Source organism: Ciconia boyciana, chromosome 6 (assembly GCF_034638445.1).
Source record: "Ciconia boyciana chromosome 6, ASM3463844v1, whole genome shotgun sequence".
NCBI classification, from domain to species: domain Eukaryota; kingdom Metazoa; phylum Chordata; class Aves; order Ciconiiformes; family Ciconiidae; genus Ciconia; species Ciconia boyciana.
Window position 1 is genome coordinate 29,176,451 of NC_132939.1, and position 16,471 is coordinate 29,192,921.

Here is a 16,471-nt window from a genome sequence, read left to right on the forward strand (position 1 = left end):
TTATCCATGTTTGCCAATTCTAGTACCATCCATTTATTATATTAGGTATTTCTTCATCAGTTTATAATAAAAAGATTTTCCTGTTTAATAAATAGAGTTCTGAAATGCAATTTTTCCAGGCAAGGAAACATTCCTTAGGCATTAAAATGTCTGGGACCTGGTGCAGTGTTTCTTGCTTTGTGGTAAAATTCTACTTAAAGACATGTAAAGGTAAGACATTTAAAGGTAACAACATTAGCATTTGGTAAGGTAAGTCTCAAACCAAACTTCTCAGCAGTTGAAAGAGAATGGCATGTTATCATGTATTACAAATAACCAGCTTTCAGAGGAAACTGATACTGGTATCAGATATTAAAAATATTCTTTGCAAGTGTGCAAAATCATGGATGCTGCAAGATTAGCGGAGAAAAAAAAAATGCACAGTTAAAGGAACTTGCAGAAAGATAGGAAGGAAGGAAGCCCAAAATAGCCCCCTTAAAACACAGCTCAAACTTAAGTACTTGCACTAGAGAGAATTCACCTTATGCTGACAGTTCATAGCCTTCTCTTCCTGCTTCCTTACAGATTTATAGCTGCTGCCAGCTCAATCAAGAAAGGAAACTGTACTTCCTGGCAAACACGCATCTGAGAAACTCCAGCTGAGAGGTTACAGAAGTAATTCTATTTTAACTCACACTGACATAAATTCTGAGCTCTCGCTAATTTCCAGAAAACACTCTAACTCCCTGTCATTTCTTGTTCACTCGAATTACATATTCGGGAATAACTGCATCAGGTACTGGATAAGTTGTTACATTTTTCAAGGAACTATCGTGTTTTCAAAAAACTGAGTAAATGGACCATGATACACAAAGGTATTTATGGATTGCGAAGCAATGAATAAAGCTATAAGGTACTTACTGCATAACTCTTTCATTCTAGATTCAGAGGTCCACAAAGAAAATCTAAAGTCATTAACTTTCAATTCATGTTCCTTTTTTTCACCCTAGCTTTCTAGAAGCCAGAAGATAAAGCACAGTATTTTCTGAAGATTTTTTCTTTGACAGAACTGGGTATTTCCATGCAAAACCCAAAAGTTTTGAATATTTATCTTTATTCAAAGGAAATAACATAGGCAAGAAGTTTAATCACAGCAGCCATTTAAAAACACATGGTTACTGACTTTACCTTTTAATTTTTTCTCTTCTTTAAACTTCTTCTTCTTGGGCCCTAGCAGGTGGCGCTGCTGCTCATAGTAAGGATCATGTGTAGACAGCAGTCCTGCACTGTAGTACTGATATTGCTGCAACTGAAGTGGATGTAAATGAGCACAGTAATGGAAAACAGATATAGCAGATAACAGAGATAGCAGGTAAACAAGTTCAGATCTTGATCATAAATAAGAGATCAGAAAACATGCAATTCTCCATATTTAGCATTGTTACCAAGGATCATACAGTGTCCAAAGTGAAACCACTGCTCCCAGAGGTGGCCTCCAGGTTTTACACAGGGAGCCAAGCCCACCCAGTTAAGTAAGACGGGAAAAGCAGGCAGTGAAGCTTACACTTTCAAAACATACTGCTCTATCTTTTCCATACAGGTGCTGCCCAGCAAGACAGCACATTACATGAAGTGGTCCAGTCATGGACCTCCTATTTGTTTTGCTTGCATTCCCAAATTACATATGTGTTCTACTTTATCATTCCAAAGGATGTAAAAGGATGGGTTTAGATAAAAGGCATTTAGAAGATTTCCACAAGGACAAACAGCTTGAACATTCAGATTGTCAAGTAAAAATATAGCTGCCTCAGCATTTTTTTCCAAATTATCAAAAAAGTCCGTATATTCCAAGCATTATTAAACTAAAATATTAAAGAACTATACACATGTTACATATAAACAGGCAAATTAAAGACAGTACAGGTCACAAATTAACTATTTAAAACCTAAGCATACTATTAAGTTAATAAAAGATTTTTGAAAGGTGAGAACATCAGCATAAACAAACTTTTTTGGACAGATGTGTTTCCCCCCCTCATAACTATGTACTGCTGATCTGACAATACCCTGGTTACTTCCACTGGATATTATTTCTTACTAGTCTGGAAATATTTATTTGTGTAAAATCTAACAAAAGTTATGACCTGTGTAAAAATTGGGTATATGAATATTTGTGTAGTTATGTACATATTTCAAGAAGCTAATACAATCTTGGTTTAGAACTTAACACGTAAACAAAGGAAAGAAGGGGACAGAAGCAAAGACCTGAATGGGAAAATATTTCTTCACTCTTCTGAAGATATTTCAAAAGAATATGAAACAAGAAGTCAAATTTTAATTTCAGACACATCCTCTGATAGCAGAACAGGATGACTTCCTTCATCTGAGACTACTTTCTGGTGCAATTCGAAACAGCAATGAAAATAATTTCTGCAAAAGCCCTTATAATTTGAAGAAATATATTATTAGAATCAAACAGTCATAGAATTTGGCCTAATATTAAGAAAAATGCAGAAATGCAGCAGACTATTTTCTTGTAATAAGGGAAAAAAGAGAATATGAGAAGAAAATCCAAAATAAAAAAGAAAGGTAAGAAAGAAAAAAAGAAAGCCAAGTAAAACCCCAAAGAATGACAGAAAACAGTAAGGAAGAAAACAAGGAACTACCTTTCAAGAAGGTAAACATCGCCTTACTACTCATCACCTCAATGCTGACGCAAGTATACTGCTTTAGGTTTAAATATACAATTTTAGTCTTGAACAGCAGCAACTACCTGTATTAGAATTTAGCCCACAGCACCTCAGTTTTCATATATATTTATCCAAATCTTGCATTCTAGCACCCTATATTTGCTCTAGTGACTGGGACAGAGTGTTGTGGAAGCTATATATAACATGTCAGTACTAGCGACGTAAGTTATTGACAGATTCTCAACATAAGGCATCAACAGCTTTTAAGTCTGTATGTAATTAACTAAATAACCCTTGTCTGAAATTGCTGTTAGATTGTTCTAGTCTACCAAACAACAGGATATTTCCAGTCCACAAAATATTATGTTTTTTGATAAAAATTAAGAGCAGTTAAAATAACACAGCTAAAGGAAAGAATAAAAATCAGGGAAATGTAAAAATTCTGGATTTTTACCTCTTTGTCTTTGCTATATTTACTTTGATGCAGTTTCTTATATTTGTGTAATCGCAGCATATTGTGAAGTTCCTCCCTTGAAAGAGAAAATTCTTCTTCCTCCTCTCCGTCCTCATCACTTGGTGAATCTGTGTCACTGGAGTCATCACTCAGAAGGATACTCTAACAAGAATAAACGGAAACTAATTTAACAATCCCAAGTCCCTATACTGAATTGTTTATTTATGTTTATTGTTTATAGTTTCCTGAGGTACAGTACTGTGTAGCAGTGAATCCAATACAAATTTTCTGATTTGGGGGAAGGTAGTTTTCTGTTAGTTTGGTGATAGTTAAGTCATTTTAGAATGCACTTTGTCTGTTTGCGATCTCAGAAAAGCAGCAGAGAGAAAATCCAGGATACCAGGAGGGGCATTTTGTGATGTATGGTTGCAGGTACTTTCCTGACCTGTTTGTAGTTTGCCCTGCTAATCTACCACTTCCACCTGCATCAGTTGCAGCACGTTTGGCTCGTCTGACCTCTTGGCAGCCTGTTTTTGCTAACTAGAGAAGGCTACAGTACAATGAAAATGCAAAGATGGCATAAAGCCACCTTCCATCCTCATCTGGACCTTGTATTGAGTTCCTCTTCGAAACAAATTTTCATCTGAGTCCCAAATGTCCATTTAATATATTTCATAACAGCTCATTTTAATTTGGACAGTGTACTAAAATTACTTCAAGTTTCTGAACTTATACTCACTGCGAAATTTAACTAAAATGCTGCTGCTCACCAAAATTGAAATGTCTACTGTCCATTTTGCTACATAACGAAAATGAAAGCCTCAAATCTACAGAGACTATAATTCTATTTTGTTCTACCCAAAGTCTAATACAATATTCATTATCAACTGTCACATACTCTTCTCTCTTTCCATTTCCAAGATGAGAAGCCTCTGCAGAATGTACTTTTTGCTTTGGTAAGTGTTCTTTCTTAATGTAAGAAAACAAAAAAAACCCCATTCCTTTCTTCTTAGCAAGGGACACTAGCTCCAGTTACCTCAAAAAAAATTAGTGCGGCAAACAACAAGCCAATATAGAACAAGACTAAAGAATTCATTTGAAGCCCTCTTTTCAGCAACACAAAATATTACCACATCTCTTTATCACCTTATGCCTCCCTTTCAGTGTGAGATTTTGCATTGATTAAATTGCATCACATGATTTAGGGCAGCTCTTAAATAAAACACACTAGCCTAGCTTTCTAAGCTCTCAGTAGTACACGTAAAGTAAAATTAAATGTACTACTGAGATGAGAACAAACAAACTTACTGTGAACTTACTGTATTTGGAAATTGTATTTGTGATAATGCTCTGACCAGTGCTTAACTTATTTTCTTGTTGCTGTCTGTTTGCTTAAATGTTTCTACACCATGATCTATGTCAGGTGACAAGATGGAATCATTCACCACTGTCTACAGGGTGTTGACTGGAACTTTACTCACAGATTTCATAACAGCTGCATTTCTTTCCAATATTCTTACCTTCAGCCACTTTCTGCTTTTCTTCAGTTTGGAAAAGTTATACAAGCTCCCTTTTTCAGACTTTGGTTCTGTTTAGCGAAAAAATAAGAATAAAGTTCTTCAAAAATAATGCTTTTCCCAGCATATCCCAAAGAAAGCAGAGATTCAACGTAGTGCTTGCCTACCTGGCTGCAGTACTCCATTCAGGGAATGTGTGTTCAGCATCCCAGAATTCCCTGCTCCAGAAGACTCCCCAAGCAAAGAGTTTGGAGGCTCTTCCTTAACTTGCATCAGGGGATCCCCAGACTGAGGCAGCAAAGGATTGTCATCCAATCCATCTTCACTTTCATCGCTGCAAGAAGATACGTAATACGGTCACAATGAAAGGAAAATATTCAAAAGAGGAGATACCCATGCAACTTTCTTACATGAGGCCATTTGTCTACAGGTTTGAGAACTGAGACAGTTTCAGATGTAATTTTACATATTAGAAATATTGCTGTTAATAATTTCCCTTTGACCCCTCAGCAGTAGTTAATTATCAGACCAGCCTGGCTATGCTATCAACCTGCACCTTCAGTCTTTAACTAGGTATCTAATTTGAGAAGCATGAACTAAGCAAGAAATTAATATCAAGTCAAACCAAAGCACAATATTGTCATCCTCAGCACTACTGTACATGTGAGAAATATAAAGCTATACTTTTTCTACTCTTTGTGTGGATCTTACTACATGCTTGTAAATATATCTGTTATCTATTACCCACACAGTTATCAGTTCTGTAACTCTACAATTCCAAAACACTGATGAAATTAAACGTAAATTGTTTTGGGACGGAAACGTACCCTGATGACTCGCTCCTCATTGCTACAACTTACTTACAGATAAATTCTGCATCTGGCAACAGTCTTTGCATTTCACTTATGGCTGCAGGACATCCCTGAAAAATCAACTTAGTGCTTGTACATCCTACTTTTTGCAGACAAAGAAAGTTTTGGCCACTCAGCTACGAAAAAGAGCTTTAAAACATCATGCTAATTTGTACGTGGACTGGCAACACACTGAATTATCAGTGTGAGCTAAGAGAAGCACAGTGCAAAAACTTTAAAGGAGAAGAGTTTATAAGGATTTAGTGGTGACTTGTTCATTAATATGGTGTTGCCTGGGAACAATATAATAAAAATGCTTGTCTTTCCTTGGTATTCCCAACGGAAAAATGGATAAGGTTTTGGTACCTGGATATGCTCCTGTTAAAGATGGCAGACGTCTGTCGTAAAAACTGATCCAGTTGCAGAGCTTTCTCCAGATATTGCAGATAAAGGGGTTTTGCCAGCTCTGAGCAGCTGCCATCCTCCCTGGCACCCAGCTCTGAGGCCATAGAACAAACTTCTCCTCATGCACAGGTGCCTCTGAACACACAGCTGTTAAGAAGAAACAACGGTCATCACCACCACCACCTCCGAAAGGAACAAACTCAGCGAGCAGGCAAATCTACTGCACACTACACCAAATGCTAATATTTCGCAGAACACATAACCGAGGTAGTTCTGGGCAAAAAACTTAGGTTGCAGTTAATAGGTATATTAAACAAACAAACAGAAAATGACACTAAACTTTCCACTACAATTTTACCATAGCCAAAAACTACATTCTTAGTTTTCTGTTTTATGACTTCATGGATGCCGTTTGATAGGAATGAGCACTGCACTGACCTAGTATGATAATCCAAGTGGTGACTTAGAAATGCAAAGTACAATGAAGCTAGTCCTTGAACATCTAAAGTAAACTTTAATCACTATTAAAGATAACATGTTTAACTCTGAACAGAGGGCATGAAAGTTGAATGAAAGCAATTAAATTATTATTCTTAGAGTTGAATCATGTATATAAACTTACTCCAAAAAGGAAGAACTACTGCAAATATTGTTCTTCTGTTGTTTTTACCATTTAGTTCACAGCTGTAGTCTACAGAATACTTAAGACTTTTCCTTTACTTTAAAGCAATGCTACTCTTACAGCACTCAGAACATAGCTGTTACCTGTTGACAACAAGCTACAAATACTTGACCAAAAAAACTTTCATTCTAAAATTCAACTGTTATCTTTAAAGTAACATGTAATTAGCAACTTATTACACTTTTATATTTACAAATTTAGAACGTACTCTAGCTTTATGTTCTTTCAACTAGTAAAAATAGCCTGCCTGATTTTCATTTTTTTATTTGTTCTCAGGATTTTAGATTCTTAAAAAAACAAACACATCCGTTCTGCAATATTTGCATAATACATACTTTAAAAACAAAACTATCAAAACATTTTATTGCTCTGTCAACTGCGGTTTTATTTTCCTTCAACTACAAAAGATGTCATAACAACTGTTACAGTAATAGCTCTGTCAAGTGGAATTTTATTCTTATTTGATTATAAAAGATGCCATCATTGTTATAATAATAGTGAGAAAGATAATCTTAAATTATTTCCAAAGTCACAGTTGTTACTGTATAAATGAAAGTGCTGTCAATACTCTAAATGTGATAATATTTACTAATAAGTACATGCCTTAAGCTTTTGCTTCTGGTGGAGGACAAAAATAAAACCAGTCAGCTTTTGAAAGACTTAGATTAATTGTTGTTCTGAAGGATTCTTCTGGTTTCTATCACTTCTTAAAAATACTACAAAAACTGAAGCAAACTTCACGTTAATTTACTGCAAAACATTTTATATTTGTTCAATTATTAAATTGTTAATGACTAAATTGTTTTAAGCTTATGTAAGTGAAAACACAGATTGAGTATCTGGTCTTCAAATTGTTCTCTCTTCACGTATACAGTCTGAAAACCAGCATCTAACTTTTTCCAAGTCTTTTATCCTCAAAAATTACAGTACAGATTCAGAATTTCTAAAGTTACAAAAAACTATAAGTGATTGCCACCTTGAGACTAATGGCAGTGGTTGAACAAGAGCACATCTTATTACTTCTTAATAAACACCTAGCCTTGAGTTAACATCTTTACCCATGCAGAATAAACAAGAGCATGCCAGCAATTGTTAGACAGGATAACAGCCCTCATTTAAAAATTATTTTTAGACTGAAGCTATCTAGATTCAGCTTTCTATATGCTAGATCTTTGTACACCTGACAGCAAAGGAATGATTGACCTCTGTTAGCAAATACCCATTTTCCAGCAGAGGTTAACAGACACAATAAAGTACCTGAAAGCTTTCCCTATGATAAGGGTATTAAGATTCATATTTTCCAAGAAACTTTCATCTACATATGTCATATTGCTTAACAGCCATCTGAAAAAAACCACCCTAAAATCAAAAACTGCCTTCCAAGAGACAGGGCCATGAAGAAAGTAAAGAGGTTAGAAAACAAGAAGAAACATGAAACTTGTGTCTGATGGAAGAAATCATTCAGGAGGAGATAGAAAAGGACACCAAGAAGGTGAAAGTGGTTTTCTTTCAGATCACCAATAAAATTGATGTATATTATAGGAGCAAGATTCAATCCCTAGTATCATACCAGAAAAAGTACGGTGATCCATTTTATCACTCCATTTCAAAACATATCCGTCAACAACAGCATGTGTTATGCGAACATGGTATTATTTTACTTTCCCAGACAAAATGTCATGTGCGACCATTGTTTAATGATTTTGCTCAGAACCACAAGGCATCTTTCACCTGTCTGCTCTTTGCAGAAAACCTCCTTCCCCAAACTCAACGTTTGGTAGCATTGCCTGTCCTCGAGGCACTGCGGGAAAGAAACGTGCCCCAGGGGGCACAAAGCACACAGGACTTCACTTGGATTAACTGCCTCCAAGGAAGCTAACAAACCAAATGTGCTCTTTTGCACCCCAGTGAGCCTTGCCCTCACAAAACTATACAAGCTTAACAGCAAAATAAAAGGAAAGAATTAAGATAGATTTGAGGTCAAGTTTTTAATTGCAGGACAGCAAACAGGCCAGATGCAAAACAAACACAACCATATTCCTGATCTAAAATGAGTAACTGGATGCTCTTCTAGCTGCCCAGACGCACTTGCCTAAGTGCTGGTCTAAGTGGATCCACCAGACCAGATCAGTGCCTCTCCTCCGCACAGGCAGTGGTGCTCATCTGGCTCCACGCTCATACAGCTTAGGAGATAACCCAGCAGAAGACTATTTCTTTACCTGTAAGATATAAATGACCCTATGAAAAGAAGATGCTGTCAGATGTGTTTAGTAATTAGAAAACTAAGATATTTTCTCCGGAGTGGCTCATTCCTACTGCACAAAGTTCCCAGGCAAATATGAAAGCAAGTGGTAATACCCTCTGTCTGCAATGACTGCAGCAACTGCAAAGAGTAGGTTTCATTCCATACTTTAACACATTAAATCCCCTTGTTGTGTACACTATGCTAAGCATATACACGTAGCATGTGTACATACTAAGTACCTGTCTCATCTGTACTTTTTTCAGATACCTATGTTCTTAAATATTACGTCTCAGATCAGGAAACCTTACATTTCCACATTTAATAAAGTCCTCCTTGTGCTGACACAGTATAAGTACTCTGCATTTCACCCGTAGAAAAAGACAAGCTTTTGCTTGTCTTCCTATTTTAACTGTCCCAAGAGGCTCCTGTACATACAAAGTTAATTACTCTTGTCCTCAAAACAGTTACTCATCTGTATCCTGCCTACCAAATAAACAAATAAACAGAGGAGAGCTGAAAAATATTCTTAAATGTATTAACAATGCCCAAAACAAATTTAATAAGTGTTACACAGGCATATTGAATAGAGACTAGCTCAGCCATTGAATTCAGCCTTTCATTTATTTATATGCTAACGGTCCCATAGTGCTTCTCTGCCGACCAAAGTAATAATACGGGAAGCTAATTGATGGATTCTGCTTTATTCTCTGTTCTTTTGTTCCCACTCTAGGTTTTAAGAAACAAAGATTTCCAATAGCAAAATCTGCTTGAATACTGAAACGAGAGAAGATGGGAACAAACAAGTGAGAGGTACGCAACAGCCTGATCCACTACAGTAACAGTGCGCAGGACATCACCAAGACATTGCTTCAGCGGATTTACATGGTGATGACATTCATTCTGCTTTTCTTTGCCATTTTTGAAACAAATCTATCCTTTTGCCTATTCAGTTTAAGGAAGATTGCAGAAATACAGATTTTCAAAATGTTTTCATTACTGATGGTAACATTTAGGTAATTACTCGTGTTACAGGTGGTAAAATGACTGGATGCTGCAGAATAATGCTTCTGCCATCACAACTTTCTTATTGATACATGCCAATTTTATGTTAAGTTTCAGTATCAAATTCAGTAGTTACTTGCTTTCTCCCTTCATCTCCCCTACAGTTATAATAGCCTAGAAAACTGGCATTTGGAAATAAATAGCTGCTGCACTGCCTGGCTGGCACTTTGAATCCTCTAACATTCTTACTTAATCAGAAGCTCACACTGAAACCATTTAATTGTATCATCTGGCCCCTTGAATTATTAAAGGCACAAGTAAAACACCACCAGCAGAATCTGAGTTTAGTTATATATACATATATACCAACTTCATACCAATAACTTTCATAATCATATATATTTTTTAAGGTCTAAGTTCAGTTCTGAAGAAGCCTTCCTTATCCTGTTTTAAATCACATTGCTTATTTCAATGTTAATGTAGGTGTGAGGTTTCTTCACTCTGTTTTTCAAGTCTGCCCATTACAATGTCTAGTCAGTAAGTAAACACCCAGCATTGGAGAAGAATCCTCCAAGGACGTCCTCTGAGAGCAGAGTTACGTTTTATAACAAGGTTTCTAAGTTTTATACCCACCAACCTGCACCAACCAAATAGCAAAAACACCACTCTCATGAAGGAGCTTAGCTTTAAAAGTAGATTCTCTCAGTTTGAACAGATATCCACTGGCTATTTCTGAATGAAGTCCAACAAGTTTTTGCTACCGATATCAATTCAAAGCAGGAGCCCCATAGATGGCAAGCGCACAGTTCAGCACTTGTGCCTAGCTGCAAGCTAGAAAGGATTTGCTTAATACAGCTGTTTGAAATAGTACTTCTTCCTCCAGGAGTCTCTTGTTTTTCTTTTTTTTCCTTCAGTTGCTGGCATCTCTACACCTCAGGTAAGGCCCAGAGGATAACTTTTTCTTCTCTTTATGCCTAACAACATTCACATCAAACATTATAGTAAATTATGATAACAACTACACTTCCAGCTGAGGGCACATACACAAACACAAGCTGCCATGGAGGTATAGGGTACAACATAGCAGCTAACCCACAGTACCCCTTCTTAGCCTATGACAAATGCAAGGCAAATCAGGGAGGTAAAACTAATTCAAACGGTCTCGCCTGCCGCACACTAAGTGCATGTATATGAAGTGTTACCAGCCAGCAGGTGAGCACACTTATTTCTTCAAATATTTCAGCCCACAATAGCAGAGTTTCTTACCTCTCCTCCGTCCAACAAAACATTCAAGTGGACAAAAACCTGAAATCCCAGTTTACACACTGAAAGTATGTATCACTCATATCCCTATTTACAGCACTGAAAGTTTCATCCATAAAGCAGGATTAAAACCTGGGAGCAAGGATACAACCTTCTATGCTATTTTAGTTCCCTCACAATTTTAGCAGTTTCCTGTTTTTTTCCATACATGGTCTTTTCATGCTTTGCATTTTGACACCAACTTACTAAGACAGATTTTCCAAACAGATACGAACACCTAAGATACTTTTCTTTCTTGAAGAAATTTACAACTGGGATATATAACTCTCATCAGAATAGCAGAATACTGTAAGGATTTCCTGTAGTAACATCTCCAGAATAATGCCTGACACAAACATACATATCCACACAGAAGATGAAGTCAAGATCTATATGGAAAACTTACATTAGTACAGTAATATCAGTTAGGTATATTTTTGTCAGATTTCTTTATAAGCATATAATCTCTAATACAGGAATTGTGGTGGCATAAAAAAGCTTGAAGAGGTATTTTGCTTGGAGGAGAATTACACTCTTCTTTCCCCTCTCACATTTTAGCTTGTTTTGATAAATGTATAGTTACACTGACAACCGTTTTCCAGAGCACACTATATGCCAGGTCTTAAAGCAAAACATAATCCCCATATAGTCCTTTTTATGGCAGTATCTTAAATATAACTTTGATACATAAGAGATTATTGCTTTAAAAAAAGCAGATAGGAGGATATTTCATATGAACCTAAAGCCCTCAGTCTCCACTAAACTCAAGCTGAATGAATAAAAGACACGTACATACAATGTAAGTGTGAGTTCACACCATTTCAGTTTGAAATTAAAAAGAAGCCATTTTAATTGCTTTTCTGAGTAAGGAAATCTAGTTAAAACTAGATACCATCCTATATACAGTGCTTTACTTTGCTGTTTTGCTTTTGTGGTAAGGTTTTATACTGTTTGCCAAGGAATAAGACAGCATTTCATTGATCTCTGTTCCACTTTTTAATTGCTTTTAAATACAGAGAAGATGAGCCAGTGGGACACAGGCTCTGAATTTTCTAATTGCTGAAATAACAGTCACAGATAGGGCCTAATTTATTATTTTTTTTAAAAAAAAAGCTATACAGCTCTACAAAAAATTTATCAGAAGCATATACATAAGTGAATGACAGAATACCTAAAACATACTGAACACAAAAGCTGGCACGTCACAGCTCTACTTCCATGTTTAAACTAGCAGAAAAAAAAAAAACTATTTAATTTTTCAATTAGAGTAAGTCTTGTCCCCAAAGGGCATTTAACGGTATTTATAGAGACCTCTGACAATGCATCCATACCCTCTACACTACATAACAGCACCAACTGTTACCCTTACACATTGCCATTGCTTCACTCCTCCTCTCTCTGTGTCCACAAAATACAAACTGCGTGGATGTTTTCAGTTTTGGTTTTTACTCCCTCCACCCCAGACCACGAAAAGGGAACTATGTCCAAGAAAGCTCTAAGAAGACCATTTTCTTCTTGCCATCTAAATCAATCCCTAGCATGTAATTTAGCTTGTCAAATAGCATGCTTACTACAGAATTTACAGCTTATTATGTTACACCCAAATGGAACAAAAGTTGCTCATTTAAACAGCCAAGAAATGCACAGCAGTATTTTATGCAACTTTAACAACATACGTGCAAAAGATGGACTAGAAGTGAATTACAGGGAGTATCCTTAAACACTGGGAAAAGGTTCAAGCTACAGTCCTATTCCTTGTACTTTTCCCTCACTACCTTACCAACCTCTGGATGTCATGACGTACCCTTATACATACACATTAAAGGAATGACAACACAAATACATCATTTATGATTCTTGTAAATTAAAAAAAGATTAGTGTTGGTCACACACAGGTGTATCAGATGTGCTGTACAAATCCATACAGTAGATTTGTTCACGTGAGAGAAAACTAATATTCTAATAACGCACATAAAGGCATTTCACTATAAAAAAGGAACTTGCACCGTTTTCTCCATACAAAGAAGAAAATAATCTAAAGGAATTGATTACTATCATCTACAACACTACTGAGAGGGAAATTTACCACACAAGATCAGCAAGGGGGAACAAAAAGAATGTATAATGCTAAATAATACTAATCACAGCAGAAATTGTATCAGGCCCCGTGTTTGCAGTGGAACTCGATTAGACTTCATACCACAGCTGTAAAGGGGTATTTTCTAGTGTACGTATTCACCAGTGCAAACACAACGTTAACGTACATTCCTGTACACCTAGCAGGCACTCTTCAGCAAGAACGACACCGATGTGGCACACGACGCCTTCCTGCCGACGCCGGCCGCAGCTGGGACAGAGCTCGCTGCCAGCCCGGACCCTCGCAAAGCCAGGCATCGCCAGGAAGAAGCTCGCACTGAGGAGAAGTCTCCGAGCTCTAACAGCAGCGTTGCATCATGCGGACGGTACGCGCACAGGGCTGCCCGGCCGGGCCGGCGGCGCCCAGAGACCGCCCTCCCCTGGGCGGCGGGGGGCCGTGACGGGCCGAAGTCCCCGCTCCGACACCTCCGCACCCGGCCCCCGAGGGGAGGGGGCGAACGGTGCCTACAAGCCCAGGCGGCGCCGCCCCCGCTCCCGCCAGGAGGGCGGAGGGTCCCAGCGCCGCGCTGCGCCGCCGGGCGGACCCGCAGGAAGCGGGGCGCTCCCGCCGGCGGCTGCGCTCCCCGTGACGCGGCGCTGGCGGCGGCTCCGGCCCGGCCCGGCCGCGCCGCCGCCCTTGCCGCGCGCGCCCCCCCCCCCCCCCCGCGCACGCGCCGCCGCCCCCCGCGCGCACGTGCGCCCGCAGGTGCACGGCGGCGCCCCCGCCGCGCCCCCGCCCGGGCCCGCTGCCGCCGCGCGCCGCCGCCACGCGCGCCCCTCCCCCCCCCCCGCCCCCCCGGCGTGTGGCGGGGGGCCCGGCGGCCGCTCCGCTCCGCGCCGGGGGGGGAGGGGCGGCTCCTGCGCCGGTATATCGGGGCGCATCCGGCGGGCAGGGCGGGGAAGGGGCCTGTCCCTTTAAGAAGAGGCCCGGCTGCTGCGGCCGCCGCTTAGCGGGGGGGTGAAGCCGCGGCCTGCCCAGGCAGGGCCCCGCTACCGCCTCTCGTAGCCCCGGCCCGGCGTGTCCTTGCTCGGTCGCCGCGGTGGCTCACCTGGGTAGCGGGCCCGGCTTCGGCGCGGCGGCCGCGGCGGCGGGGGGCTGGGGGTGTCTCCTGGGCTCGCTCCCCCGCTCGCTCCACCCGGCCTCTCGCCCCGCGTTGCCGGGGCTGGCGCTGCCTGTCTCCTGCCGCGGGGCGCTCTCGACTCCTGCCTCGCCAAGATGGCGCCCGCGCTGCTGCTGAGGAGGAGGCGGCGGCTGCGGGCGCTGGGACGGCGGCGGCGGCCACTTTCGCTCACTGAGAGGAGAGGAGCAGGGACACGGGGAGCCATGGCGGGGGGGAGGAGAGGCGCCATGGCCAGGCCTGAACAATCGAGCCCTGCATACCTCCCCGCCGCCCCGGTCCCGCGCCCCGGTCCCGCCGCCCTGCTCGCGTCGCCGCAGCCGCCGCACGGACCCCGCGCCCACGCCGCGGGCGCCGTCCCCGCAGGCAGCCCGCGGGGGGCCCGCTCCCATCGATGCGCTCCCGCGGCCGATTGGTAGAGTCTGGCGGTGACGGAAATTGCCGAAGGGACTCGGCCGAAGCGGCCGGGTGAGCTAGCGAGTCTCGCGTGAGGCGGGGCGGGCTCTCGCGATGCTGGCGCGGGGGGAGGTGGATGTGTACCGGAAGTGACGCGCTCTCGCCCTTGAGCCGCCGGAAGGGCGGCGGGGCGAGGAGGGGGGGCACGGCCGCGCTCCCAGTCCCCCGGGGCCGCGCCCGGCGAGCTGCCCGCCTTCCCCCGGGCGGGCGGCGGCCGGGCCCCTCTCAGCCCCCGCGGGGACTGGCAGGGAGCTGCCCCGCCTTGCCCCCCCCCCTCCCCCCCCGCTGGGAGCGCAGCGAGACTTCCCCTTCAAAACACGCAGAAGGCGGCGGGGGCCCGGCCCGGCCGCCCCCGCTCCTGACGGGAGTGTTGAGGTGCAGACGGCGGTGGAAGCGGGGCACCGTCACGGTTAACAGCAACACGGGCAAAAAAGGAGTACTTGGTGCAGCTACGTGTGCGTTTTACCACGTTCCTTCCGTCATGCATGAAGAATTGCGTCACAGGAGTTCAGGACAAAATGGGCCTGAAAGTGAATTGTGAGGACACTCTGCAATGTAAACACGGTGGAGCCATGAGCTGTTGAGCATAGCTGTCTCCCAAAACCCATTAAGTAGTACATGTACAGTAAATCATTAAGTGAATGATTAATCCAGATCACTTACTGCCTAGAGATAGAAATTTGTACTTCATGACTAAGTTCCGTGTCATCTTAGCACACAGCAGGTACCACAATTACTAGGAAATAAGACCATTGCTACTGCTCCAGTAAAACTTCACTACAGAGTTATCCTTAATGAGTTACTGTACTTATATCCCTAACTACAACCAGCAGTTAACACTGTTTAAGAAATGTACATGATTTTGTCACACATTATGACCAAGTTTAGAAAACGGAGTGCTAGCACTGAGCTGCATGACAAGGTCTTAAGGATCATTAAAAAAAAAAAATTGTCTCCTTTAAAAAAATTGTCATTTTCAATCTTGTGCACCAATGAGCAATGACTCCATTCCGGTCTATTTTTTTTCTTTATGCCATTGCCAAAAGAGAATAGGGGAAAGCTGCTGCCATGTTTACCCAGGAAGGTTTTGCTACTTAAAGGAATACAGTGGCACAGATGTAGTTACACTGTCAAGTCCCTGTCTGGAAATCCTTATTCCGTTATAAAAGTTCCAGCCAGAGATCTACTTCTTGGAAGAGGCTGAGAATGCATCTCAGTCTCTTACTGAGAAGGGTGGCTTTAGCAATTATTTTGTATCCTGCAGAGAGACGCTCTAGACCACTCTTCTACATCCCAGACTTGATGCCTGCACATCCTACCTCCTCTTCCCTCCCTCCTTCCATTATCTGATACGGTGCCATTTTATCTCTCTACTAATAGGACTGGATGGACCCAGATGATTACAGTTGTGGAAACATAATGTAAGCACTCCTGAGCTGTCTCCGGCTCAGAAGAGCCTGCATGTTCCACATTGTACCTCACTGATTTGTGACAACGCATCACTGCTTGGAAGAATCTTGCTCCAGATGAATGACACGAGCTCCAGTGCTGGAGAGAGGCCCAGTCCACTGCCAGCATCTCCTAGCAGACCAGATGAAACACAGACTCAATTTCCAAATAAAAACTTGTAAGAC

At 41.5% G+C, this 16,471-nt stretch overlaps 1 protein-coding gene across 2 annotated transcripts in view; it reads right to left on the reverse strand.

The window, feature by feature from the left end:
• The window catches only part of INO80 (INO80 complex ATPase subunit), a 68,550-nt gene extending 54,098 nt beyond the window's left edge, over positions 1–14,452 (reverse strand). Inside the window, exons 1-6 of one of the 2 annotated variants that reach the window (XM_072864140.1) lie at positions 14,313–14,452; positions 5,858–6,043; positions 4,808–4,974; positions 4,644–4,711; positions 3,124–3,285; positions 1,168–1,288 (exon numbers count right to left, since the gene is read on the reverse strand). In XM_072864140.1, the coding sequence (XP_072720241.1) occupies positions 1,168–1,288; positions 3,124–3,285; positions 4,644–4,711; positions 4,808–4,974; positions 5,858–6,000 (661 nt within the window). In that variant the 5' untranslated portion in view covers positions 6,001–6,043; positions 14,313–14,452. Of the gene's footprint in view, positions 1–1,167; positions 1,289–3,123; positions 3,286–4,643; positions 4,712–4,807; positions 4,975–5,857; positions 6,044–13,391; positions 13,858–14,312 lie in introns of those variants that run through there. The other variant, XM_072864141.1, reaches the window with a different exon arrangement.
• Positions 14,453–16,471: the final 2,019 nt, after the last annotated feature.